General features: G+C 37.4%; 5 protein-coding genes across 5 annotated transcripts in view; 2 read left to right on the plus strand and 3 right to left on the minus strand.

Annotated features, from left to right (window-relative positions):
* The window catches only part of LOC106300373 (uncharacterized protein At1g01500), a gene marked incomplete in the record, with an annotated part of 4,538 nt that extends 2,914 nt beyond the window's left edge, over window positions 1–1,624 (minus strand). The window contains 1 exon segment of the mRNA XM_013736502.1: window positions 1,212–1,624.
* A 5,980-nt stretch (window positions 1,625–7,604) lies between these two features.
* LOC106298636 (zinc finger E-box-binding homeobox 1) lies at window positions 7,605–8,401 on the plus strand. The gene has a single exon (XM_013734772.1). The coding sequence runs from the start codon at window positions 7,747–7,749 to the stop codon at window positions 8,146–8,148; it is 402 nt and encodes a 133-aa protein (XP_013590226.1). The 5' UTR covers window positions 7,605–7,746; the 3' UTR covers window positions 8,149–8,401.
* Window positions 8,402–8,759: 358 nt separating this feature from the next.
* LOC106300204 (S-adenosyl-L-methionine-dependent tRNA 4-demethylwyosine synthase) lies at window positions 8,760–11,756 on the minus strand. The gene is made up of 8 exons (XM_013736300.1): window positions 10,826–11,756; window positions 10,627–10,742; window positions 10,346–10,521; window positions 9,894–10,084; window positions 9,700–9,786; window positions 9,439–9,596; window positions 9,150–9,360; window positions 8,760–9,062 (listed from the first exon to the last, which is right to left on the minus strand). Exons 1-8 carry the CDS (start codon window positions 11,660–11,662, stop codon window positions 8,907–8,909), a joined length of 1,932 nt encoding a protein of 643 aa, XP_013591754.1. The 5' UTR covers window positions 11,663–11,756; the 3' UTR covers window positions 8,760–8,906.
* A 1,352-nt stretch (window positions 11,757–13,108) lies between these two features.
* Window positions 13,109–16,453, plus strand: LOC106298149 (5'-nucleotidase domain-containing protein 4). Its single transcript, XM_013734229.1, has 15 exons — window positions 13,109–13,459; window positions 13,548–13,625; window positions 13,704–13,924; window positions 14,018–14,110; window positions 14,196–14,279; window positions 14,580–14,696; window positions 14,865–14,970; window positions 15,060–15,176; window positions 15,260–15,317; window positions 15,410–15,486; window positions 15,580–15,650; window positions 15,717–15,777; window positions 15,868–15,927; window positions 16,014–16,076; window positions 16,164–16,453. The coding sequence occupies exons 1-15, from the start codon at window positions 13,109–13,111 to the stop codon at window positions 16,284–16,286; spliced, it is 1,680 nt and encodes a 559-aa protein (XP_013589683.1). The 3' UTR covers window positions 16,287–16,453.
* Window positions 16,454–16,776: 323 nt separating this feature from the next.
* LOC106300205 (sugar transporter ERD6-like 6) lies at window positions 16,777–20,021 on the minus strand. Its single transcript, XM_013736301.1, has 17 exons — window positions 19,562–20,021; window positions 19,413–19,475; window positions 19,248–19,337; window positions 19,101–19,160; window positions 18,954–19,019; window positions 18,821–18,886; window positions 18,650–18,725; window positions 18,508–18,572; window positions 18,336–18,428; window positions 18,163–18,246; window positions 18,005–18,089; window positions 17,817–17,926; window positions 17,674–17,733; window positions 17,522–17,587; window positions 17,384–17,443; window positions 17,182–17,296; window positions 16,777–17,100 (listed from the first exon to the last, which is right to left on the minus strand). Exons 1-17 carry the CDS (start codon window positions 19,745–19,747, stop codon window positions 16,988–16,990), a joined length of 1,458 nt encoding a protein of 485 aa, XP_013591755.1. The 5' UTR covers window positions 19,748–20,021; the 3' UTR covers window positions 16,777–16,987.
* Window positions 20,022–26,682: the final 6,661 nt, after the last annotated feature.

Consider the following 26,682-nt stretch of genomic DNA (forward strand, 5'->3'; position numbering starts at 1 on the left):
ATCCTTTGCCGAGCAGAGTATTGCTTTGCTACAGTCTAACTCAATAACCTACACAAACAACCAGCAAAGAATCACAAAGCAAAGTTAAAAGGCCATAACCAAATTATTATCTGAATGACTGCAAGTAACAGGTAAAGAATAACTGTCAAGTTACACACATAACAAGGAGCTGTATAAATAAGTACACAATTCAAAGAATATTCCCCAAATACATACACTTTAGAGTGCAATGAAGACCTCTTGTACTCCAGAAACTCTGAGTATATCCATGCTATGAAGACAGGGATGACTCCGAGCAGAAACGAAACCTGCATTTAAAGAGAAATACAATACACGTCAACCCAAAACCAAATCTCAAGTGTGCATCGTTTCTGAACCCAAAACAAAACAATATTCTAAACGATTCATCATCATCATCAGAACTAGAGTAAACAATGGAAACGAGATTATCATCCACAAAACCCACAAAACCCACAAAACCCACAACACCCACAACACAGAAAGTAGAGAAATCGCGAGATCAGAGCTAAAATCGAATCATACCTGAAATTGTAGAGAAATGAAGAAGGGAATCGATGGGAGGGAAGAGAGAATCGTATGGATTGATGAACACAAGAACAATAGACGAAGAGAAATCTGAGAGGAGAAAATCGTTGGTTGCAGAAAGAATCGGAAGAGAGAAGAAAATAATCGGGTAAAATTATTTCTGATTGATTTTTTCCCAAATTCTCTAAACACTAGAAATTAAGTTTTTGGGCCAGCCCAACACCCATTTGGTTTGGACCAGTTAACCCATGGGCAAAGTGGGTCTTTAACCCAATTGGACAATTAATTATTTGGGTATGACCATCACCCACCCATGTTTGTTTGGAATGGGTTAGCCCATGGGTGGCCCAACCAATTGACACCCCTAACTAGAATCAATCCCTATGTGATAGAATGTGATGTTGAAATAGAATCATTCATTAACCAAATCGTAACGAAATAAATGTAAAAGATTCAAACTTTAATTACTTTGCCAAAAATACAGATGTGGAAATCACATCTTAAGTTGAAAACAAAACAAATTAACAAACTTTCAAGCTTCTATCAGAAAGGAACTATCTTTTATTTTTAAAAACAAAAACAAAAATAGAATTTTCTATAAAAAAAAAGAAATTCAGAAAAATCCGCAGAAAAGAAAGGAGAGAAAGGAAAGAGGAAGCTCACCCAGAAGATGGTTCCACAATCCGATGATATTGCACAAACTAGTGATTAGCATTGATCTTCCTCCTCCTGTCTGCGTCTCCAAAATTAAGGAAGCAAAAAAAAAAAAAGTGTTAAAAATAGAAACTTTATGTGGCCAAGTAGGATTTTGATTACATCTCTCGTAGATCATAAGATTTCCATTATATTGTGAGCTCGGCGCGTGGCAGAGGATTAACGACGAACCCAATTACGGTTTTGTTTTGTCTTTATGGAGAATTATTTTGTATTTAATCAGGAGAAATAGATTAATCAGGGGAAAAGATTTATATATAATGAGAAGAAAAAAAAAATAGAAAGAGTGATGGGAAGGGGTTTGAGATGTCTCGTTGTTATGATCCAACAGGAAGAAGAGGAGATGGGCTCTTCTGAACAACTTTCTATCACGTGATCATCCTTATCCTCTTCTCTGGACCAACAAGCCTAGTCACTGTTTACGAGACACACCGCGTTGGTCGCTTTCGCTAAAACGACGCGATTTGTCTTGACGATCGTTAAAAACGGTACGTTATTGGGCTTTTTGGTCAAGTGCTGGGCTTTTAAACTAACAACTTTCTTGATAAATTCTGGACCTCGTGCCGTTTTTTGTTTAGTAGTCATAAATTTTGTTGTAATTAAGAACGTAAGAGCATCATTATCGGCGTCCTTAATGGCGTCCTTCAGTATTAAAACATTTAATTTAAATCGCAATTCCTTAAAAACAAAGAAAACGTATGTTAATTAAGAAGTTTTGGAATCACGTCCTTAAGGGCACCTGTCATCCTGCGAGGGAACCAAGGGAAAAAGGGTTTGTGAAAACGGAGTTTATCGTTTCGAAATCATTTTCATCTTCTCCCTTCTCTCTCGACGGCGAATCTCACCGAATCTCTCTGCCAATCTCTCCGCCAATCTCTCCGCCAATCTCTCCGCCAATCTCTCCGCCGATCTCTCCGCCGATCTCCGCCGATCGCTCCGCCAATCTCACCGAATCTCTCGCTCACTCCACCGATCTTTCCGCCGATTCGAATCTAAACCAGGTATTGCTCAATCCTCTGTCCGTCGTTTTGAGATTTAGAGTATTTATTTGTCGATCTATCTCGTCTGTATGCTTGGTGTTTGTGATTGAATGCTTCGTGTTTTTGAAAATAAAATTGGAAATTAGGGTTTTTGAATGGGAACGACAATTCTGAGAATCCTGTTCTTGATGAGTTTAACTCTGGTTTTGTTTTGTAACTGGGTGATTTTAACTCGTAATGACTCGTGATTTACAAATGATTGGTGATTTCTTGGTGATTATAACTTGATGAGTTCTCAGTGATAAAGATGTTTATGTTTGTGTGTTCACTCGTTCACTCTTTGGATTTGAATATATAATCATCCATTCGTTCACTCTTTGGATTTGAAACTTGATGAGTTATTGATTAAGTTAAGTTGAGTTGATTACAGCTCAAAAATGTTCTCAGTGATAAAGAATGCATTAACCTACACGCTGAAATGAAATTGATAACCGTGATAGGAGTTAAGTTTGTTCTCAACCAAAACTGAATAGTGAGAAGTTTGTTTGATAACTGTGAGAGGAGCTTACTTGTCGTGTCTTGTTGCATTGGTGAGAGTTATGTTTGATTGAATTGTAGTTTGTTTCCGTAAACTAATGTTGATTGAATTATAGTTTGTTTGAAACCAAATCCCCTATTGAATTTAATGAACTCGTTAGTTCCAGTTGATAGCTTTTTAGTAGTGTAGTTTGTAATAACTTCTGATTAGACTTTGGTAGTTTATGGTTGAGCATTAAGACTGGAACTTATTACATATTAAACTTTCACCTATTTAACTCCAACCATCCTTTGTTAGTCATCTCTCGGCTTAGCTAAAATCCGAAACCAAATTATTTTTTCTTCTATAATCCCTTCTCAGTTCTAATTGCTTTGGATTCAAGGAATCCATATAGTCAGTCTTCTAGTTATCTAGGTCTTCTTCACAGTCAACAACCAAGCGTTGTCCATGAAAATTTTCCTTATGAAAGTTTTCATTCTAGTAGTGTTAACCTTGGAGAATCAGAAGTCCCTCCTTTCAGTTCACAAACTGACGCTCCAACTCAACCCGAGGTCACACCAGTGGAGCATAGGGAGAGAAAGAAATGGACCCCAGCTGATGATGAGGTTCTAATCAGTGTGTGGCTTAACACATCTAAGGATGCTGTTGTTGCAAATGATCAAAATGCACGGACCTTCTGTAACCACTTGGAGAATACTATGCAGCAAGTCATCATGCTACAGAGGGTGACAAGAGAGCGCATCTCCATTGTAAGCAGAGGTGGCACAAAATAAATGAGCTCACCAACAAGTTCTGTGCCGCATTTGCCTCTGCAGAAAGACAACATGCCAGTGGCCAGAATGACACTGATGTTCTGAAGCAGGCTCACGCGATCTACTACGCTGATCATCAAGCGAGGTTTACTCTTAATCATGCATGGTGTGTGTTAAGGTATGAGCAGAAATGGCTTAGCCTTAACACACCTAAACCCACTGGCAGTTTAAAGAGAAAAACGGGTGAGACAGGTTCCCAAGCGTCAAGCTGTGAAGCTGGTGATCATGAGAGCCGGCCTGAAGGTGCTAAGGCTGCAAAAGCAAGAAGGAACACATCTAAAGGGAAGGCTCTTGATGAGGTTAAGAGCATTTGAGAATTGAAAAAGGAGGATTTGGTGATGAAGGAGAAACTGTCAAAGCTGGCAATCCTTGACACCCTCCTTGCAAAAAAAGAACCATTAAGTGAGGCTGAAGAAGTGGTGAAGAATAAGCTTCTTGTCCAATATTTCTGAGAATGATGAAAAACTTGTCTATGTTTCCACTCTATGTTTGAACTCGTCTAATAACTATGTCTGCTGCTTTCTGTTTTATTAAGAACTTTGTATTATCTTCTTTATGATCAATGTAGTTTGCTTAAATATGGATGTCTTTATGATCAACTCGTATTTGTGATGTTTGCTTAAATATGGCTATCTTTATAGTCAACTCGTATTTGTGATGTTTGCTTAAATATGGCTATTTTTATAGTTTTTGCGGCTGTTGTTTATGAGAAGCTTAAATGTGTATCTAATCGCAACTTGGAAAATTTCTGCAGGTTAAACTCATGGGACTTGACTACAGCTACAGCCAGCCTTCGGAGTCTGAGGATTATGGTGGAAACTCAGTCGATAGTGGCTTCAGCGAAACGGAAGATCTAATTCGACGTGACCAAGCTGAGATAAGCTATAATGCTCGTTCACCGGTTCAGTACCCTCCGCAACCCGAGGTTGACTCTGGATTCCCGCAGACATGCTACTGTGGTGCTCAGCCTCTACTTGCAACATCTAACAGTAGGAATGATCCATGTAACATCTAACCTATGTACCAATGATCCAGGTTTCTTTTGCTTTCATCTAACAGTCGTACTGATAACCACAGGTAGAAGATACTACACTTGTGAGAATGTAGATGATGGAGAGTGCCATGTTTGGAACTGGTGGGATGTGGCGGTTATGGAGGAGATGAGAGCCAGAGATAGACATGTTCTTCAACTGGATGAAAAGGTAGATAATCTTACCCTTTTGAGTGACTATGAGACTCATCAGAAGTTGGTCAGGGTAGAGAAGATAATGGCCGACTTTGCTAAGGAGAAATCAAAGTTTAGCAATGGGTTTGAGTACTTTGTAGGTGTAACGGTTATTGTAATAGTTTTCATAGGAATGGTGGTTATGTTTAAGTAAATCAAGATGCTGTTGTGTTATGTGTAATGTATAATGTATTAGTTGATCTCACTATGCTGTTAGTTATCAGCTTTATTTATGTATGAAATGAATGACGAGTACTTGGGGAACAAACAAGCAAGACTAGTACTCGTGAAATACCGAAGCAAGACTAGTGATCTCGTGATCTCACTACACTACAAACACATTTTAAATAAAGCTAGTACAATTTAAAGAAAGTTGTGTGCTCGTGATCCACTTAAAGAAAGCTATAGTATCACAAGATGTACTTCAAAGTCACATGGTTTGTTTCTTTGTTCCAAATAGTCACAAGATGTACTCAAGAGCAACTATAGTATCACAGGAGATTCATAAAATAGTCATAAATTTTCCATGTACTCAAGAGCAACTATAGTATCACAGGAGATTCATAAAATAGTCATAAATTTTCCATGTACTCAAGAGCAACTATAGTATCACAGGAGATTCATAAAATAGTCATAAATTTTCCATGTACTCAAGAGCAACTATAGTATCACAGGAGATTCATAAAATAGTCGTAAATTTTCCATATAAGTAAGATACTTCTTCTCCTTTTAAAAATATGCTACGTATCCCTCTTCTTTCATTACATTGTCTCTCTTTTATAAATTTTCAATGGCTTCTTCTTCCCATTATCATTACCACAAAGATGATGATAATGAACTTGATTCCATATTTGATGATTTATTTGAAAACCCTGATTTTATTCCACAACCAATAGAGCGAAAAAAACATAATTTTATCGAGAGAAACCGGGAAGAAGACCACAAGAATCTTTGGAATGATTATTTTAGCGAAACTCCAACATACCCGCACAATTTATTCCGGCGACGGTTTCGAATGAACAAGACATTGTTCTTGCGTACTGTGCATCGTCTCTCTATAGAAGAAGATTATTTTCAACCGAGCGAAGATGCAGCCGGACGGTCTAGTCTATCTCCGCTCCAAAAATGTACCGCAGTGATTCGTCAATTGGCGTATGGTGGTGGGGCTGATACAGTTGACGAATATATCCGACTTGGTGAAACAATAGCTCGAAAATGTTTGCACCATTTTACCGCCGAAATAATCCACTTGTTTGGTGATGAATACCTAAGACGTCCCACATCCGAGGATCTGCAAAGGCTACTATATATTGGAGAACAACGTGGATTTCCAGGGATGGTTGGAAGCATCGACTGTATACACTGGGAGTGGAAGAATTGCCCCACCTCTTGGAAAGGAATGTATTCACGAGGAACCGGAAAACCAACAATTGTGTTGGAGGCGGTAGCTTCATATGACCTCTGGATATGGCACGCGTTTTTTGGAGCTCCAGGTACTATGAACGATCTCAATATTCTTGATCGATCACCTGTTTTTGATGACATTATTAACGGCATAGCGCCACAAGTAAGCTTCTCTGTTAATGGTAATCTGTACCATTTGGCATATTATCTAACGGATGGTATTTATCCGAAATGAGCGACTTTTATTCAATCTATCTGACTACCACAAGGTCAGAAGAATTCATTATTTGCCAAAACCCAAGAAGCTGTGCGAAAAGATGTTGAGCGTGCCTTTGGAGTAATGCAAGCTAGATTTGCCGTTGTCAAAAATCCATCTAATTTATGGGATAAAGACAAAATAGCAAATATTATGAAAGCATGTATCATACTCCATAATATGATTGTCGTAGATGAACGATCATAATTCACTCAGTATGACGTTGATGAATTTCAAGAAAGAGAAGAGGTGGATACATTTTCCGTCAATATGCCTTCAAATCTCGGCAATACATTTGATCGTCAAACGAGCGTTCGGAATAGACAAGACCATCAACAATTAAAAAATGATTTGATTGAAAATATATGAGCTAAATTTGGACATCTTCCAAATAACATATAATTTATAAGTTTCTATGAATTGAATAAAATGTTAGTTTGCTTTTATTTATTATGATGTTTGTAATGTTTTTTTTTTTTGGAACTTTGTAATTTTCTTAAGTTTTTAATTTTAATGTTAAACTTCTCTTTTATATGTTTTATTTATAACTTCACTTTTACATGTCATTACTTATTAAAATAAACAATTAATTTATTAAGAGACAAGAAAAGTCCTACCATTATAATTTACAATTTTTGGATTGTCCTTAGCTTTATCTCTTAACACAAAAGTAATAATAAAATATGTTAAGGACTTACAAATTGTCCTACCAATAATGATGCCCTAGCAATATCAAAAATACTACTTTTCATTAGAAGTCAAACCTAACACACAAATTGCAGCTAGCAACCAGTAGTGATAGTCTTGCAAGTATTCTTCACTAAGTTACATATTTTTAAAAAAGAAGCTATACAATCTTCTTCTTATTTTAAGAAGCTATACAATTTGATCTTTGACACATATAATATATGAATACATAGAATTACTATAGTACACACGATGCATGAACCCTGAGGATATATAATAATTATATATCATATTGGTGTATATGTCATAGATGTATTATATTGATGGATAATATTAGAGCAAGAAAGATAACCAATGGACAAACATAAAATCTACTTTTTTCTTCTGAAAGTTTTATCCTAAAGAGTGACTTTTGATATTGAAGACTGTTGTCTTTTGTTTCTGTCTGTATAACATTAAAAAACAAATAAAGCATGAGAAAATTTGATTGCCCCGTGAAGATATTTTTTTTTTTATAACTGGTCTTGAAGATATTAGAAACAAATAGGCTATTCAAGAAAATAGTACTGTTGTAAAATAAGCTGATGGGTAAGAGAAGGTTGCAGAGAGAAAAAGAATCGTCAGTGAGGGCGACGGTAGGAGAAGCTTCATCTCTGTTGGAGTCTCAGATGGCAAGGAGACGAAGAGGAAGGCCGAGGAAGAATCTTGAGAGTCCTGAAAATTTCAAGAAGGAAGAAGACGAAGATTACGAGGAGTACGAGGACGAAGAAGAAGAAGAAGATGAGCAAGTTGAGATTGTTAACAGAGAGAAACTGAAGAAGAAGAAGGTTAGAAGTAGCCCTAGCGTGGAAGAAGGGCAAAAGTGGAAACTTGAAGAAGTATCTAAGCCTGAGGAGGAGGAGAATCCGGATATGACGGTGAAGACGGTTGCACCGCTGTCATATAGACGGTCCAGGAGGAAGAACACACCGGTGAAAAGCTGGTAAACTTAATATCACCAAACCAGGGGAGAGTCTTTGATATTGTGTTGTGTGTTCATGATTAACTATCGTTGAGTTATAAATTAATTAAAAACCCTCATGGAAAGACGACCTTTTAGTTTTTAGATTATTGAATCGGTTAAATTCAAAACAAGAACACAAGTTTTGGAAAGTTTTAGATAATCAAAGCTATTGTAATGGGAAAACAATACAAGTTAGTGGCGATTTCTGAAATTAATTAAAATTAATTGTGTCGTAATGATGCTTTATAGGGTTTTAGTTGTAGTAGGTTGCTTATTTTTATGTGTTGTGTAGTTGATGGTTACGTCGCTTTCGGATTTTTGTAAGATAACAAAAGATGCAAATGCACATGGTTAACAGATAAGTTAAGAAACCAATGGATATTGCTAGTGAAAACGACTTGTCTATTACTCTATAAAGTCTAAACCACACAACAAAGCTATATATACTTAATATGATCCTTGCTGTAGTTAAGAGTAAAGAACCTATAAAAAAGAAACAAACTAATTTCACGCAAGACATTATGGGCCCTGCAAGTGTTCACGTGCAAAACCATCTTTATAAGAGCATCGAAACTTATCAAAATTCAGAACCGGTAAATTCAAAAACTTGATTATTAGTATTTCAGTTTGATATGGTTTCAAAGCCTTAACGTCTTTCCAGGAGTAACATGTAACGCTGAAGTTGACCAAATAAAACAAAGGCTTTATAACAATAAAAAAGACATTAGCTTACTTCTTCTCTTAAGCTACAATAGCTTGTGGTTTAGGGTGATGATGCCTTTCCTTCTTGTAACGCAACTGCTCTGGATCAAACCCACCTTCCTCTGCTCCATAAACTGCCCATGATGGTGTTTCAGCCATATAGTCCCTGCTCGTGAATGGTTCTCCAGACGCAACCTATACGGATTCATTCACAAGTGTCGGTAAAAATTAGCATGGAGTTTGGGATTGATAAGTGTTCTGGATTTGGTTTAACTAACTTACCAGATCATGGAACTTCTCATAGTCGATCCAGGTGAACCACTTTCCATCCACCTTGAACTTGTCAGTTCTCCCTAGAAGAACACAGCAAGAATGGGCGTGCTCGCAAGCAACCTCGTACTCTCCATTGCTCTTCACAGACAGAGCTTCTGAGAATGCTTTAACGTCAGCGTGCCACGGTACGTTCTCCATTGTCAACTTTGATGTTGCAGATCTGTTTATGTTTCCACAAGATTAATGTTTTGTACGTGATAGAGAAAGAGAGAGAGGATAACAAGTGAAACACACTCACGATCCACAATATGTGACCCCTTTGATCTCGATGAAGTCAGGTTTCCCAATGCTGAAGAGATTGAAATAAGCTTCTAGCTCTTCTGTGTTCCATCCTTTGACAAGTGTTAAACGATAGACTGTTCGTTGCTGCTTCTCTTGGAGAGCTTTCAAGGAGTCCTGAGATACAAATGGAGCAGATATTATATACATTTACCGTAATTCAAATTTCATTTCGTAGGTTTATTACATAAAATAAAAGACGTTATTTTAAAATACTCACAATAAACCGCTCCCAGAAGTCTGCAAAGAGAGGCCTATCAATAGCCTTCAAGCTCTCTTTGGTGGCAGCATCTACACTTACGTACAACTGTAGATACCATTACCAAAGATAACGAGTTAGACAGTTAGGTTCCGCTAAGTGCATGAAGAGCCTTCAAAGCTGGAAAAAACATGTACAAAATCGACACCACAGACCTGGGTGATAGGCTTCATCATCAAGATCTTTTCGGGGAATTGTGCATTAGTAACCAAGAATGTGGAAATACGCTTTCCATGAAGCTCATCCACAAGGGCATTGATCTCTGGATACATAATTGGCTCACCAACAAGTGATAACGCACAATGCCTTGGCGTTAGGCCTTCTTGTAACTTCTCTGGAGTTACACCTGAAGAACATATTCCCCCCAGTAAAACATCAGCATCTGATAGCCACTTAAGTGGTGGAACCAAAACACGCACATTATTATTGACTTTCAAAGTTCCAATAGTGTCTAGCAAGCTTTTGGGGTCATTAATGTTTTGGTGCAAAGATCTAAACGACTTTCATGATATGTATAAACTATGAGATATCTAAATAGGTTTCAGACGCTAACTTGACCCACGGATTCTCATAAACTATCAGAATAAGGAGGGAGATATAAGCAGACCTGGAACTCCTTTCATCTGTTTAATCATCTTTGTATGAAGATCAAGAGCACCTTTCACAATCTCTTTAGGATCGTCCATCTTCCACTGCCAGCTCTTCCCCACGGGATTTGTGTGATGCCTCCAACAGAAGACACATTTGTTCGCACAAGCTAAACTAGGTGTTGTCTCCATACACCTTGCATATTCCAAAACCCCAAAATACATGTCAACATAAGAAATCACAACCTACAAAGCATAAGGCTAGATGTAAACAGAAAAGGGCAGAACTTTCAAATCGAACCTGTGACTCTCAATGCCATAAAAGGAGTGCTTGTAACAACCTCCCCTGCCTCTAAGCTGTGACTTCGTCCATCTACAAATCTTAACCCCACTATGCGAGCCAATGATCTTATACCCCTGCAACAAGTTACACATAACTTCAGAAAACTCTGTAGTAATCCATATAACAACCCTGCTTCAAATCTCAAAGCAAGAACTACCTGTTTCGTTAGGCTAGCTCTAATCACAGGAGTCACCATCTCCTTCTTCCCATCACCACGTTTCGCAACTTTAACAACACCATTCTTCATAGAAGGAGCTTTTCCAGCAATATCTTCAAGATCAACAATATCATTATTATCATCTTCCTCCTCTTCATCTGTTGTATCAATGTATTCGTCTTCACTCTCAACGACACCGTTTTGAGTAATCTCATTAGTTTCTTGAGCCTGAGCAGAGCCTCCCTTCAGAACTCTAATCACTCCATCACACCACCCCTGAAACGCTCTATCTAACTCTCCATCGTCCACGTCACCTTCTCCCAACGGAACCATCTCCGCTCCCCCCAACCCCACCATCCTCCTCGACATCTCCTTCGCCACCGCGTTGTACTCCTCGCCGTAAGCGCGGCTCCCGACGCCGAAGACTCCGAATCTGCAACCGGAGAGAAGAAGCGATCCGACTCGAAAATCCTCCGCGCTCTCCGATAGCCAGTCGACGAGAAACTCCCCGTCCTTGGGCGGCTTCCCTCCGTCCCACGTCGACGCGACGAAGATGGCCAGCGTCTCCTTGGGGAGATCCTCCGGCTCGTAGCTAGTTGGATCGACGAGATCGAACGCGACGCCGTTCGATTCCAGGAGCTTGTGGAGGCGCTGAGCTAGGGATTTGGATGTTCCCGTTTCGGAGATGAAGAAGATCTTTCCCCTTCTCGTGCTAGGGTTTAAGGAGAGGGTTTTGAGACGTTTCAGGCGGCGGTATTTGTGGATGCAGTAGAGAGTAGTCGCGGAGAGAAGAGCTACGAGAGCTAGTCGAGCGTGAATGGAGGACGACGAAGCCATGGATAATGGATTGAGATTACAAAGAGGCAGCGCGTGATGTTTACGCGGAGCTATGAACCGGGATTGATTGTTGAGCGAGGTGTTGACACGGACGGAGAAATGGCGGAGACGGGGAGGTAAGCGTATAAGGTTTACGTAATGGTTTTAAATTATTAATTAAGGCCCGGTTTGTTTAGATTTAAGGCCCAGTTAATCTAGGTTAAAAGCCCATTAACTTCCGTCCGAGATCAGAAAGCCACAACCACGACTTTTTTTCCTTTGATCTCAATGCCACGTGGCAATCTCTTATTCGGTAAGACCTCGTGTTCACGCGAAGCTATGAACCGGGAGCGGTTGTTGAGCGACACGAACGGAGAAATGGCGGAGACAGGTTTACGTAATGGTCTTCATTTTTAAGGCCCGGTTTGTTTAGATTTAAGGCCCGGTTAATCTAGGTTTAAAGCCCATTAACTCCGTCCGAGATCAGAAAGCAACAACGACGCTTTTTTCCCTTTGCTCTTTATGCGCCACGTGGCATTCTCTTCTTCGGCAATACCTAGTTGAGAAAACAAAAAGCAAAAAGTGAATAAATAAAACTGAAACGGAATGAATATTCTTGGTGGATTATCGGTAAATGTTGAGCGTTTATATTCAAATCCTGCTTTTTCTTGTTTGACGCCGTATTCTCTCTGGGGAATATTAAGTCGTTTCCTTTTCCATGCCTATATTATTTATACCCTATCATCCACCAGCATGCTTCTCAACAAGCGTCATTTCTCTCTCTGTGTCTCTCTGTTCCTTCCTTGTGCACAAAGACAGTTACTCAATTCTTCTGCTGGTTAGTATATTTTTTTTTGTGTTTAATGGAATTTTTGTTTCTTTAAACTTTTGTGTTGTTATTTTTTTTTGTTTGATTTAACCTAAAAGTTCATCGATTTCACTATGATTGATTTCTCAACAATGTGTTTGGTTCCATATTCTGGTAGTAGTATAGTTCTTACATATTGCTATTAGTGTGTTTCTCGTGAAATTTAGTGAAGTTGTGGTAAATTTACGTCTTTAGTTAGTTAAAGTTGCAAATTAATATTAATTTCCTGGAGCATACCTTGGGAAGAAACATAGATCAGGAGTTTACGTGGTGCAATTTTTGTTCTATCTTAACGAGCTAAGGTGTTAGTTTTGTTTTTAAAGGAGGTTTTGTTACTTTTTTTTTTCCTTTTCGGTGCTAGTGGATCAAAATGGTGCAATCTTAGTGTTGTATGACTCGTGTTGACTAATCCTAAACTTTTGTCTTCTCTCTAGAAAACGTTCTGACTAACCAGTTGCTTCTACCGTGATTGATTTTATATATTATTGCTATCATTTTTTTTTGGATAGAGCGTGTACATTCTCTATGTAATTTATACCTTGTTTGTGTGTTGCATCTATTTTTATATATTGGACGAGTTCATTTGAATGACAACAAAAATGTCGCTTCTTTTACTTGATCAACTCTCAGGGACAAGTCGTATCTGTTTCAAGAGTTCAATGGAAGAACAAAGAGCTAGTGGTCTTACGGACAGGGTGGTGCAGTTTCAAAATGTGGGATCAAGGGACGGATGTGAAGCTCCCCATAAGTGGTCATCCTCTGGAGGAGGAAAGAAAATCGACGTAAGAAACCAGATCTTCTGCAATAGATCTTTGAACATGAAGAATATCATTGCCGTAGGCTTTGATATGGACTATACTCTGGCCCAGTATAAGTCTGAAACTTTTGAGTCCCTAGCGTATGAAGGCACTGTGAGGAAGTTGGTATACGATTTAGGGTATCCAAGAGAGGTTAGTATACTGCATTGCTGTTTTTAAATTTGTTACCGGTAGAAAAGTTTGATTAAATTTTTTTACTCGTTGTTGTTACAAAAAACAGCTGCTGGAATGGACATTTGATTGGAACTATATGGTTAGAGGGTTGGTTCTAGACAAAAAGAAAGGAAACATCTTAAAGGTAGATATTGTGTATTGGATTGGACTCTTATAATAATTATTGCCTCGTTTCCTAATTGACTGTTGTCTCATGTTGCAGATGGATCGCCATAAGTATGTGAAGGTGGCTTACCATGGGTTTAAGGAGCTCTCTAAGGAGGAAAAAGTTGATGTCTATGGGACTAGCCTAGTACGAGATTCTTTTGATGAGCCTGACTACGCTCTCATTGATACTCTCTTCTCTTTGGCCGAAGCCTATCTCTTTGCCCAACTCGTTGACTTCAAAGATAACAACCCTGATAAAATCCTCAAGGACGTTGAGTAAGACAACTTCCATATACGTTACTGTTTTGTTACACTATACAGCCTCCAAGGACGCATATGTTATGCTCATGATATTCTATATTCTTTTAGTTATGGTCGCATGTATAAAGATGTCCGGTCTGCTGTTGATATGTGCCACCGTGATGGAACTTTGAAGCAGATGGTGGCAAAGGAACCAAATAAGTAAGGCTGATGTGTATGTTGTTCATTACTGTTTCTTCTCTTTTTCCTTTTTTTCATCATAGGTTTTCAACTTGCCATTTTTTAGGTATATCAACGAGGATGCTACCATTGTACCTCTGATAAAAATGATAAGAGATTCCGGACGCTCAACATTCTTGGTGACCAATAGGTAATGCTAATGACATAGTTCTTCAAACTTCATTGTATTATCGTAAAAGTTATTATGCATGCATGGCTTTTGTAGCTCTGCATGCAGCTTATTCAACACCATATTTAAAATGGCAATATGCTCTAAAATTCCACTGTAACCGTTCCTGGCCTGCCCTTGTAATAGAAATGTGAACATAGGGAGTTACAGAAACCTTTGTTATGAGACAAACTTTCATTACTAGTGATTTGTTTTTTTTTTCTTACCTGTCTTTGTATAATTAGTTTTTAAAAGGAATTTTTTTTAATGACATTCTTGCAGTTTGTGGGACTACACAAATATTGTGATGAACTTTCTCTGTGGAGGCCGCACTGTACATGGTCCTGATCCTTGCAACTTTGATTGGCTCCAGTACTTTGATGTTGTGATCACTGGCAGGTATTGTTTTTTCTTAGTTTCTTTTTTAGTCTAATGATCTGAACGAAATCAAGGTGATGAACAATAAGATATGTGCTATTATAGAAGAATTTTAGTTTCTTGCATTATTCCTTCTCTTTTTTTAAATCTCGTTTGTTTGTTATCTGAATTGGATATATGTTTGTGAAGTGCAAAACCTGGTTTCTTCCATGAGGAGAGTCGTGTCAACCTTTTTGAGGTGGAACTTAAGTCAGGGATGCTGATCAATACTGACAATGGAACACCTATGGCTCAGGTTAGACTTCGCGAGTTGTGACATTCATACAGTCTTTCACATGCTACTTATCCAAATGTTGCAACTTATAGTTTTTTTATGCTTGACAGATTGGAGATCCTTCGCCAAAAATTCCAATGAAGAGTAAAGACAAAGCGTGTCGAGTTTTCCAAGGTGGGAATGTTGGTCATCTTCACAGTCTGCTCTCCATCCAGTCAAGTTCACAGGTACTGTCACACTATAAACCTCTATAGTAACTGGATGTACCGTGCCATGTCTCATTTATCAGTCCCTTATTCGATCTTATTAGGTCCTTTACGTTGGCGATCACATATACGGTGACATCTTGCGCAGCAAAAAAGTACTCGGTAAGGTTTTCTTTTCCAGTTATAGATTTTTTCTTTCTTTTTTTTTGTTCTGTGAAGTTAACTTGTAGTTGAATTTTTTTTTAATTCTTCAGGGTGGAGGACGATGCTTGTTGTTCCGGAACTTGAAAAGGAGGTTGAACTTCTGTGGGAGCTTAGGGACGCGCGTAAGGTGAATGGACCCTCTCTTCGTATATTGTATTATAGAATATATGATTTTGTGAAATAGGCTTTTTCCTTATCTGATAAATTTTTGGGTTTGCAGGAACAAATTTTGATGAGGAATGAGCGTGACTCAGTGGAAGATAAGATCCATCGCTTAAGCTGGTCTTTGAAGTAAGTCTTCTTTAAATAAGAATTTGAACCAAAGAAAGCTTGTGTAACCGAATCATATCGTGTCAGGTTTGAAGATATCAACGAGAAAGACAAGCAGGAAATGCTATCAGCGGTTAAGGACTTAGTGGTACGTTAGATTTTGTACGGACTCCTTAATCTCCAATAATTTGCATATTCATTCAATAATTAATGTTTTTTTTTGGGTGGGATTCAACAGTGTAAAAGGGATGAAGTCCGACTAAATCTTCAAGAAGCTCAAAGAGACAGTCACAAAAAGGTAAAAATTGTAGAGTGTGTCAGTGTAATACAACTAGTTTTAATTTCCAATGCTCATGTTGTTGGTTACTTTTTTGATTACTGCAGTTTCATAAGGTCTGGGGGCAATTAATGAAAACTGGTTACCAGAGTTCTAGATTTGCTCACCAGGTAATAGAACGTTATATAATATGTAACGGTTATAGTGTTGTGCCTTTATGAGGAATTTGATTTAATTAATGTTTTCTTTCAATGTAGGTGGAGAGATTTGCATGCCTGTACACGAGCCAAGTATCTAACTTGCGCTTGTACTCCCCAGAAAAGTACTACAAACCAAGTGAGGACTTCATGTCCCATGAGTTCCACCTTCTCCCCCTTTGATTTGATCCGATCAGTGAGATAGCTAAAGAAAGTCCATCTGAAGTCAAGAGAGTATTTATCTAAGTTATTGTTTGGTTTGGTTGGGTGCTTATTCTTCTTGTTCACAAGCTCCCTTTATCTCTTCTTTTACTCATTGCATTTTCAGTTTCACTTTGGTACGAACTATAAGTTTGGGATTCTATTTTAAACCTTTTATTTTATCTTGCGGCAAAGTTTGTGTCTACAAAACTCATTAATCTATTATCATTTGATTTTTTTTTCTTAATTACATTCCTCCTGATCACCTCAAATCTCCTTTTACTCAGTATATTGAACGTTATAAAGCCTCTACAGTTTTATGAGAAGAAACTTAAGTTCCCTGAAGCTATGCATTCAAAACAATCAGTGGCTACTGCTATAGCTTCACAGAGAAGAAGCAGAAAATGTCTTGTTTGGTGCTAACATTAATATATCATTGTTCATTTCTGGCAGTGTTGATGTTCAGACTTGATGATCAAATTACAAAAAAAAACTTGAAAAGGTGTGTTCATTTACACATAACAGAAGGTTATTGACACAACAAACAAACAAATCTTCCTTCGTAACTTCTCAGCCTAATTAAACAACAGCTGGAAAATCTCTTTAACATTTCTTTGTTTCTTGGCCAAAACAGAGATGTGGTGAGACAGGGAGACATAGAATGATATTACTTTGAGTTCTTATCATCTGAACAAGGCTTGAAGTTCTTCAAGCGTTTTCCCTTTGGTCTCAGGAACCCATAGAGTTACAAACACCACTGTGAATGCACAAACCACAGCGTATAGAGTGAAAGTTCCTGTCCAACATTAACCAAAACCCCATTAAAGAAAAATGATCCCATCATGGCGACAGAGAGAGAAGAGTCAAAGAGAGAAACCTCCACTGCTCCAGGCTAAGAGCAAGTTTGCAGTCATGGTGATCAACCAAGAGAAGAACCAATTTGCTAAAGTGGCTATACTTCCAGCTAAACCCTTTATGTTCACAGGAAGGATCTGTTTACCACAACAACAACAGAGGGAGTTTAATAAAGTTTTTTTCGCTTTTCGGTTCTTACAACACTTAGTTCTAAGTTTTAATACCTCAGACATAATGAGCCATGGAATTGGTCCCATTCCTAACGAGAAAGAAACAACCATTGCCTGTAATGATTCAACAGAGTTAAAACAAATATAACAGCTCATTGCATATCAAGAAAGTTTCAATACATAGCAACTTACCACTACTCCAACTACTGACAAGATGCTCAGCATACTGTACATGTCTGAATCATGAGACACAAATCCCTAAACAAGACATGTAATAACTCAAAAACGTTGTTGCAGAAGTTTAAAAAATGATGTTTAGGGAAGTTACAAAACTCAAAAACTACCTTAAGGTAGAAAGCAGCTGCAACGATTACTAAACTGATCGTCATCCCAACCGACGAGATCTACAAAACATTTCCATTTTGCCTTATTAGTTACTCTTGGACATGTCCTGAATCCTAAAGAAATGACACTAATGAGTACTCACGGTAAGCAGAAGCCGACGACCTGCTTTGTCCACCAACCATGTTGATATTGCAGTCGCCACTACTTGAATAGCACCGACCCCAAATGTTGCTGCATTACTTGATGTAACTCCTACAAACGAAAAATGGTTGAAGCTATGTAATAATCTGAAACAAGAAACGTCCTGTCTTCTTAGAGGAAGTGACTTACCTGCAGATTCAAAGATTGTACTGGAATAGAATAAAACGCCATTGATCCCACCGAGTTGTTGAAGTACAAGCAACCCTATACCAACCTGTTACACACACAAAAACAGTTTTAAGATAATGTTTCTTTATGGTAGAGAAAGCATATTCAATGTTGTGTACCATAAGTGGGAAATAGTATCTCCTCCGCTTGAGATCAACAAACCGAACTGTAGATGATCTCTTTGTAGATGACGCCACTGATCTCTGCAGAAGATATGAAAAAAGAATAAGCGTTTTAAAATCATTTATATACCTTTAAAGAAGGAAAAGATTCTGAGTTGTAATATTATTACCTTGATCTCATTAACCTCAACGGTGATATCAGTCTCAAACCCTCTGAGAACTTGTAATGAAGTTTCAAAATCATCAGTCATACCCATTTTCGCCTACAAAATTAAAGAATCATCCCATAAGAGTGGATTAACCAAAATATGAACTTGACTCGAGAAAAATATATTAACTTACAAGCCAGCGAGGGGATTCAGGAATGAAGAAGAGTCCCGGTATCAATACTATGCATGGCAATGTCCCTAAGGATAAAGACAAGAGAGAAAGTGATTAGCTCATGTGGATGAATCATTAATCAGGAAAATGGTTTCAGGCTTACCCAAAACCGCAAGAATCCTCCATGGCACAAAGAGGCCAAGTAAATAAGCCAGCATTATTCCAATTGTCACAGAAAGCTACATGCATATAGTTAACCAACATCTAATGTTTAGCATTAAGAATCTGTTGGCAAAATGAAAAAGAAGAATCAATCAGATAGGCAATATCAAACCTGGTTCACTGAACCTAGTCCTCCCCTCATATTCTGTGGAGCTATCTCAGCGATATACACAGGCACCTACAACCACAAACCAAGTTGGCATAAACCATAAGCAAAGCAAAAACTAGGTGAGTTCAGTATTTACCGTGTAAGAGATGATCCCAACACCAAAGCCTTCTAAAAGCCTTCCCATGTAAAGAAAAGAAGTATCCTACAAAAACCAGGATGAAGTAAAGTCAATCATAACATTTTCAGATCAAATAAAGAAACTAAAAAACAACAAAAGACTCACTTTAGCAAATGATATGCAAAGCCAGCCAATGATATTGGGAATTGCAGCAATCATCAGAGACTGTCCAAGACAAAACACACAACAAAAGGGTTTAAGTAAAGCAATGTCATTAGCTGGATCAAGATTCGAAATTAGACAAAGCTATACCCCTTTTCTTCCAATGTATTCTGCAATCTGACCACTGGCAATTGCACCAACCATAGCTCCCACATTGGATAGAGAACCAAACACAGAGTACTATAATACATGGAACAAGAGATCAAAGTCAGACAACGGTAAAAAAACAAACAGAGATTGGTTTACTATTATTACCTCAGATACAGTTAAACCGAGATCTTTAGTGATTGCAGCTTGTGTCGGAGAAGAATAACCACACTGAAACCCAAAAAAGATACAAATCAGTCAACAACTTTCTACAAATGGAAAAAAAAGAAAAAAGGTTGAGACTTTCATCGACTTACAGTGAAACCGAATTGAATAGGGCCAAGAGCAACGATCAGGACACAAGCAAGAACAGAGATTGAGCTGTCTCTGATGACTTGAGACGAACCCATCATGCTCGATTGTCTTGAGCCCATCCGGTACCAGCTTCCCGTGTGTATGAAAGGTCGTCGCAGATCATTCCTCGCCTCCTCTGTATCACTCATCTTTCTTATGTGTATCAAAAGCTTCAAGCTTTAGCCTCAAGGCAAGAAAGAAACCTACTTTTTGGACTTTTATGCTCGGTTTAGAGGATCTAGAAACTGGGTTTTTGATGACCAAGCTGCTTTGGATAAAAAGGGATTTTAAGAGACGCCGTCTTGTTATGAAAAAAATCGAAAAAGGAAGATAATTTGGGTGTAATGTAGTGATTAATTGCTGGTGAGACAAGAGGAGACTTGTTCTGATAGTTTTTTTTTTTTTTTTGAAGATCACAACAGGTTGCGTCGTCGCATAAACCAAATTTGGACAAAATTAAAGGTTTTTTTAGATAGTGTATAATTTATTTTTATATTTTTTGCTAAAACTAACAAATATTTAGACAAAATAAAAGATAACATTTCTTTGAATAATGTGTCATATGGTAAAGATAATTATTACACAATGTTTTTGGATGATGAATAATTTACTATGTAGATCTTTTGATAAAAACTAAAAACATACTATAGTCATCTGAATAGAATATGTTGCCAATAAATATGAATTATTTTATGGTGTTTTGGATAATTTATATCCATTTTTTTAATGACCACCTAGTATTTTTTTTTTTTTTGGTATTTATCATTTTTGGTCAGTAATTCACCACTGTTAACTACCTGATTTTAATCTGGGGAATGATATATAATTACTACAAAGTACAATCAACACACTAATTGATCAAAATTGGAAGCTTGTTCTTTTGGATAAGACATCCACACCTTACTTACATCATTAATAAATACTAAAATAAGTAATTTTATATCTAAGCTTATTATTTGTATTCATTCTTTTTATGAAATATTTTTTAAATCAAATATTAGAATTGCTTTTGGAAGTTTGTTCTCTTATTTCTTTGGTCAGCTTTTTTCTCATCTTTGATGTCCGTGAACGCACCGCACCGTACTCGTATTATCATAGTCCAGACCCTTATTTCAAACATTAATTCCATTTAAGTCTTCAGTTTGTATTTTCGCATCCATATAAAAAGCCAAATTATTAACGATGGTCAATACTTTAGACTAAACTAAATCAAATTGTTTTTCATTTAATTGCCGTTTGGTAAGAAATAGAAGAAAAAAAAAACGAGAAATGTGAGGGAAGAAGAGGTGGCCATAGCACAAAAAGACAGTATCATATCATACCAAACACGTCTTCGTGATCTGATATTACTGTCTCCATTCATAGCCCAACTAATCTTCTTGTTGACCACAAATTTATATACCACAAATTTATATATCTGCACTCTACATAACATTGATTAAAATATTTGTTGTTACCACCTCGTTTCTCACATGTAAAATAGTTATAAACAGAAGAAAAATAAACATCAATTTATTTCTACGGCATTAAATGTAAAAGTGATCAAAGCTCTGAGAATTGTTGTGTCTTTATTAAAAGGAAACTAAGGTTCATATATAGCCGATTACAAGCAAACGTGGAAACGTGCAAACTGAAAGTTCCTAACAAAGTGGAACAACTAAAAGACTAATTCAAATAACAACTACTAGCTAGAGTATCCCTAAAACTTAGGAACTTATTCAACTAACAAAGACCTATTCGTAACACAGCCTCTCCTAAACTAAAACATCCAGTTCTAGTTTACTCCAGGAACATCACATACTCCCAACATGCCTCGCATCTTCTCGTAAGTGTCCATCTTCAAAGGCTTTGTCAGAATGTCTGCAATCTGCACATGAGTGCTGCAATGAACTAGCTCCACGACTCCATCATTAGTCAGATCCCTAAGAAAATGAAACCTCACGTCAATATGCTTACTTCTCTTGTGCATAACCGGATTCCTTGACAACTTGATGGTAGACATGTTATCGCAATACATCACTGTGCTTTCTTCTTCCCTTTGTGCGATTCCAATGCTCTCCAAGATCCTTCTCAGCCAAACCACTTGACACGCGCAACTTGCGGCTGCCACAAACTCCGCTTCTGTTGTGGATAGAGTGACCACTGGTTGTCTCTTAGAAGACCACGAGATGGCAGCACCACTTAGGAAACACTCCAGTTTGTTGCTTCTGGCCAGAACCGTTTTGGAACTTTCTTCCCAACCAACACACTGCGAACCATGTTGAGAATGGTCCTATTCTTTCTCTCAGCAACGCCGTTTTGCTGTGGCGTATAAGCTGTGGTGAGTTGTTTCCGAATGCCACTGCTCTCACATAGCTCCTTGAACTCATTTGAATTGTACTCACCACCTCTGTCTGTCCTCAAGCACTGAATCTGCAAGCTGGTTTCTCTTTCTACACGAGCCTTAAACTTCTTAAATGCATCAATAGCCTCAGATTTAACAGAGAGAAACTCAACCCAACATTTTCTCGAGAAATCATCAATGAACGTGATGATATACCTCTTTTGGCTGTTGGACTCAGGAGTGATTGGTCCACACAGATCAGAGTGGATCAGTTGAAGCTTTTGAGAAGCTCTCCAGTTACTCTTCTTGGGAATGACTTCTCTCTGTTGCTTTCCAGTGATGCAGTTGTCACACAGCTTGCTTGGTGCCTTTATCTCAGGTAAGCCACGTACCATGCTCCCAGACTTCAGTGTCTTCAATCCTTTGTAGCTCAGATGACCATATCGACAATGCCACAAGTACGATGTGTCCTCTGTAGCAGTTTTGAAGCATCTGGGTTCTTGAGACATCATCTTGGCCGTGACTACAAACATCTTGTTGGCAGTCATATGAGTTTCCATGATTAACCCTTTGGCTGGATGATAGAGTCGACATGCTCCATCTTGTATAACAAATGAGATCCCCTTCTCTGCTAGCTGTCCAACGCTAATCAGATTGTTCTTCAACTCAGGAATGTAGTACACATTTGTTATAATGTGTGGATCACCTTTGATGAGCATTCTGACATTTCCTCTCCCCATGACATCCATCTTCGAGTTGTTACCAAGCTTAACATGGTGTTTGTACTCCTCATCCAAGTCGCTGAACCATTGCTTTTCTCCACTCATATGATTGCTACATCCAGAATCGAGAAACCACACCTGCTCTTCCTTCTTGGTCTCAGCATACGCCATCAACACCATCTCTTCAGCTTCATCAAACTCAGCATAGTTAGCCCCATTCTCCCAGTTAGGACATTCATACTGATAATGTCCTAGCTTGTGACACTTGTAGCATTCAACCAGAGCCTTATTGGGTGATCCTCTTCCTGATCTCCCTCCTCTGCCTCTGTAGGCTCCTCGGTATCCTCCTCTGCCCCGATTCCACCTTCCTCCTCTCTGTTGATCTCCTTGTTCTTCGGTAACCTTCAGAACATGCTCCTCGTTTTCTTTCTTCTTAAACTTCTGCTCATGCACCAGCAAAGAGCTTTGAAGTTCGTCAATTGAGAGGCTCCGTATGTCTTTGGACTCTTCAATCGCACACACTATGTATGTGAATCGATCTGATAAGGTTCTTAGCACCTTTTCCACCACCTTTGAGTCTGACATCTCTTCCCCAAGGTTTCTCATGTCATTGGCCACCGTCATGACTCTTGAGAAGTACTCGGTTACACTCTCTCCATTCTTCATTTCGAGAATCTCAAATTCTCTACGCATCCTCTGGAGCTGTGCACTCTGCACACGCTCATTCCCTTGGAACTTTGCCTTCATCGAGTCCCATAACTCCTTGGAACTGTTCTTCTGCAAGAACTGCTTTAGGATTGTCTTGTCAATGGCTGCAAACAGATAGTTTTTGACCTTGAGATCCTTGAGCTTCAGCTCCGCCAACTCTGAACGTTGTTGCCCGTTGAGTACTGTCCCTCTTGCTGGTTCTGCGAACCCTTCTTCAATGAGACTCCACCACTCTTTTGATCTCAATAGGTTCTCCATTAGCATAGCCCAATGTTCGTAATCTCCATCAAACTTTGGGATGCTAAGAGTCATCTCTCTCTCTGCATCCATAGTGTTTTCTCCTTTTTTCTACGGCATTAAATGTAAAAGTGATCAAAGCTCTGAGAATTGTTGTGTCTTTATTAAAAGGAAACTAAGGCTCATATATAGCCGATTACAAGCAAACGTGGAAACGTGCAAACTGAAAGTTCCTAACAAAGTGGAACAACTAAAAGACTAATTCAAATAACAACTACTAGCTAGAGTATCCCTAAAACTTAGGAACTTATTCAACTAACAAAGACCTATTCGTAACATTAAATTCACAACAATCAAGCTTTAATACAAATTTCAAAATCACAACAAATAACCTACAATTGTACAAATGCTCTGTAAAACCAAAAAATTCAGAGCAATTTTAAAGTTACGGCAATTGCTAATCGGACCATAATCATCTATATTATTAAAAAAAAGTACCCATTAAAAATACCTCTTAGTTTTTAAATTTAATTACACTTCCATACCAATGAGAATTAAATTGAATTTCCTATTTTAATGTTTGTCCTTTCAGTTAGATTAATGTGTTTTCCTTAAATAAATTTGAGTTAAATGTAATTAAATCAACTTTAAAATACACCTATATTAACAAACAATCGAAACAAATATTAACAAACTATTGAAACAACCTAAACTATGAAAAACAATTTAAAAGTTAGCTTCCACGCTTTTGGTCTTATAATACGTATATATTACCATATATAAACAAAATTAATGCTTATTACTATAACTTACCAATAAAAAATTTTGCATATATATTAGACGTGATTCACTTATGTTCAAACTTTTTTTATTATAAAATTTTTGGAATATTATCATCAATTTTTTTTAATAAAAAGAACTTTATTCCCATGATTTTAGTTAAAATAGGCGGGCCAATTTATATCCCTTCCAATTGGGTTTTTAGAATAGTTGTAACTTTTGACCTAAACGCATAATATACTAATAATACATTTCAATCATACAATTAAATATGAAAGAAATGTCAATATAAAATTTGATCAAACATAGTATATATATATATATATATCCAATCTTTTTGTATATTTGCATAACTGCTCCAACACACATTTAATAAATAAATATATATATATAACGATATATTAACAAAATATATGATATACATAAATCGTTACATAACCGCACGGGTGAAGCTTTAAATCTCAAATTCTATGAAAACAATTGATCAAAGACCGTAGTTGTTATTGGGCCCCAACTGGAACACCCGAGCAATTCAGTCTGGGCTTATTAAATAAATCAATCTCTATTATTTTATTAAAGGCCCATGTAGGAAAACGTCGGAGCGTGACACTCTTGGAATTGTTGTTGAGAAAAGTTTAGTTTTAAATTTGCATATAGAATACTTGTATCGAGCTTAGAAGTCACATGAGAAGATGAGAAGATATCGTACGTAGTTTTGTGGACCTTAGGATGTTCAAGAATAGCATCTACGTAGGGAATCTGTATTGAGGTTGGTTATTATGGCTGGAGACTGGAGTAAGCTTATTGAGCTTTGATATCGATTATGATTTCCCATGTTAACTCTTTTTGCTTAAACATTTTAGGTTAATTTAATAAGAAACTTGTGACAATTTAGAAGCCATGCGACTATATATACTAACTCTTTAAAATTTATTGGCAAAAATGACGATAACCGGTAATGTGTACATCACCACAAGCAAAGGCGAGAAAACTATAGTAAACAGTGGTTGATATCATTAGTCTTCTTATCGTCTTCTAACGGGGCATAGGAACAAACATAGTTGTCTTTCATGGCGTTATATATATGGATTCTAGTCCGATCGTCAGGTACTGTCTGATGAAAAAGTTGATTGTTCCGCATACAGCAGAAACCCTCTAGCTAAGTGAAAGAGTATGTAAGATTTAGTTTAGCTAATGAACTTTCAATCTTCGCTCGTTGGAAACTTAAAACTGTTGTTTATATTCTCGTTGCTAATCGAAAAAAAAAACTTAATGTTTTGCTAATGAGGAAAATTCACAAAAAAAAACTCATGAACGGAGGAGGTTATGCCATTGTTCTGTTGAGTTGTCAAAACACACTTAACAAAACGTACTCTCATGGAAGAAAAAAATAAGAAACACTTTTGATGATACATCGTTCTTGGGATCTTCTATTATAAGTTTGAGGACAACAGAGTCGATGAAAACACTACTGTTTGGTTTCTTGCCTCTGTCACTGTAACAGAAACACACCAGATTCATCATTTCTCCTCCACACAATTTTAAAATAGTTTTAGTAAATAGAGAGTTGTGTATGATAGTAAAGTATGGGAGAGTGATGAAGACGTGAGAGGCAAACAAAACTCATTAGTAGAAAACAAACAAAGCAAAGTGTTTTGAAACAGTGAAGTAAGAGTTGTTCTGATTTTGGCTACAAAACAAGTTGGCAACACAAAACTCTTTAAGTTTTTTTTTTCAGAAAGAATAGAGAGCTGATAAGGACAACTCAAACCACTGCTTTCCCTTTCATTCATTTCATTTTCCAGCTATTTTTTCTTACATTTTACATTGCCTAGGAATATTCAACGAACTTAATCCCTTGAATAACTTTATGCAACTCTTCTGAATGCATTTAACTAACCAGAGATCGGTTTAGATGAACCGATTTAAATTGAATACTTTAGTAGTGAAAACCAAGTTGGTAGAATTTGGAAATTCCAAATCCCAAAATATCCCTACAACACCATAGAAGCTACACTTTAGGTGTAAAAAACTATACACAAGAAGAAAATTGAAAAAAAAAAGTTAAAAGAGAGGCAAAGTAAAAAGGGTTGTTGCGGGGAAGCGTGGAGGGTGGCAGAGAGAGAGAGATTCAGACATTGTTTAGTTCTACAGTTGTTACTTCAAAACTGCTTTTTGGGTTTTGATTCTCTGTCTGAATATAGACATTTCATATCTTCACAACTTCACCAGTTCCTTATTTCATATATTGGTTGATTCTTTTTTTTTTAATACATTGATTAATTAAGTCTATTTGTTTTTTTTTTTTTTTTTT

This window comes from Brassica oleracea, chromosome C6, assembly GCF_000695525.1.
Source record: "Brassica oleracea var. oleracea cultivar TO1000 chromosome C6, BOL, whole genome shotgun sequence".
NCBI lineage: Eukaryota > Viridiplantae > Streptophyta > Magnoliopsida > Brassicales > Brassicaceae > Brassica > Brassica oleracea.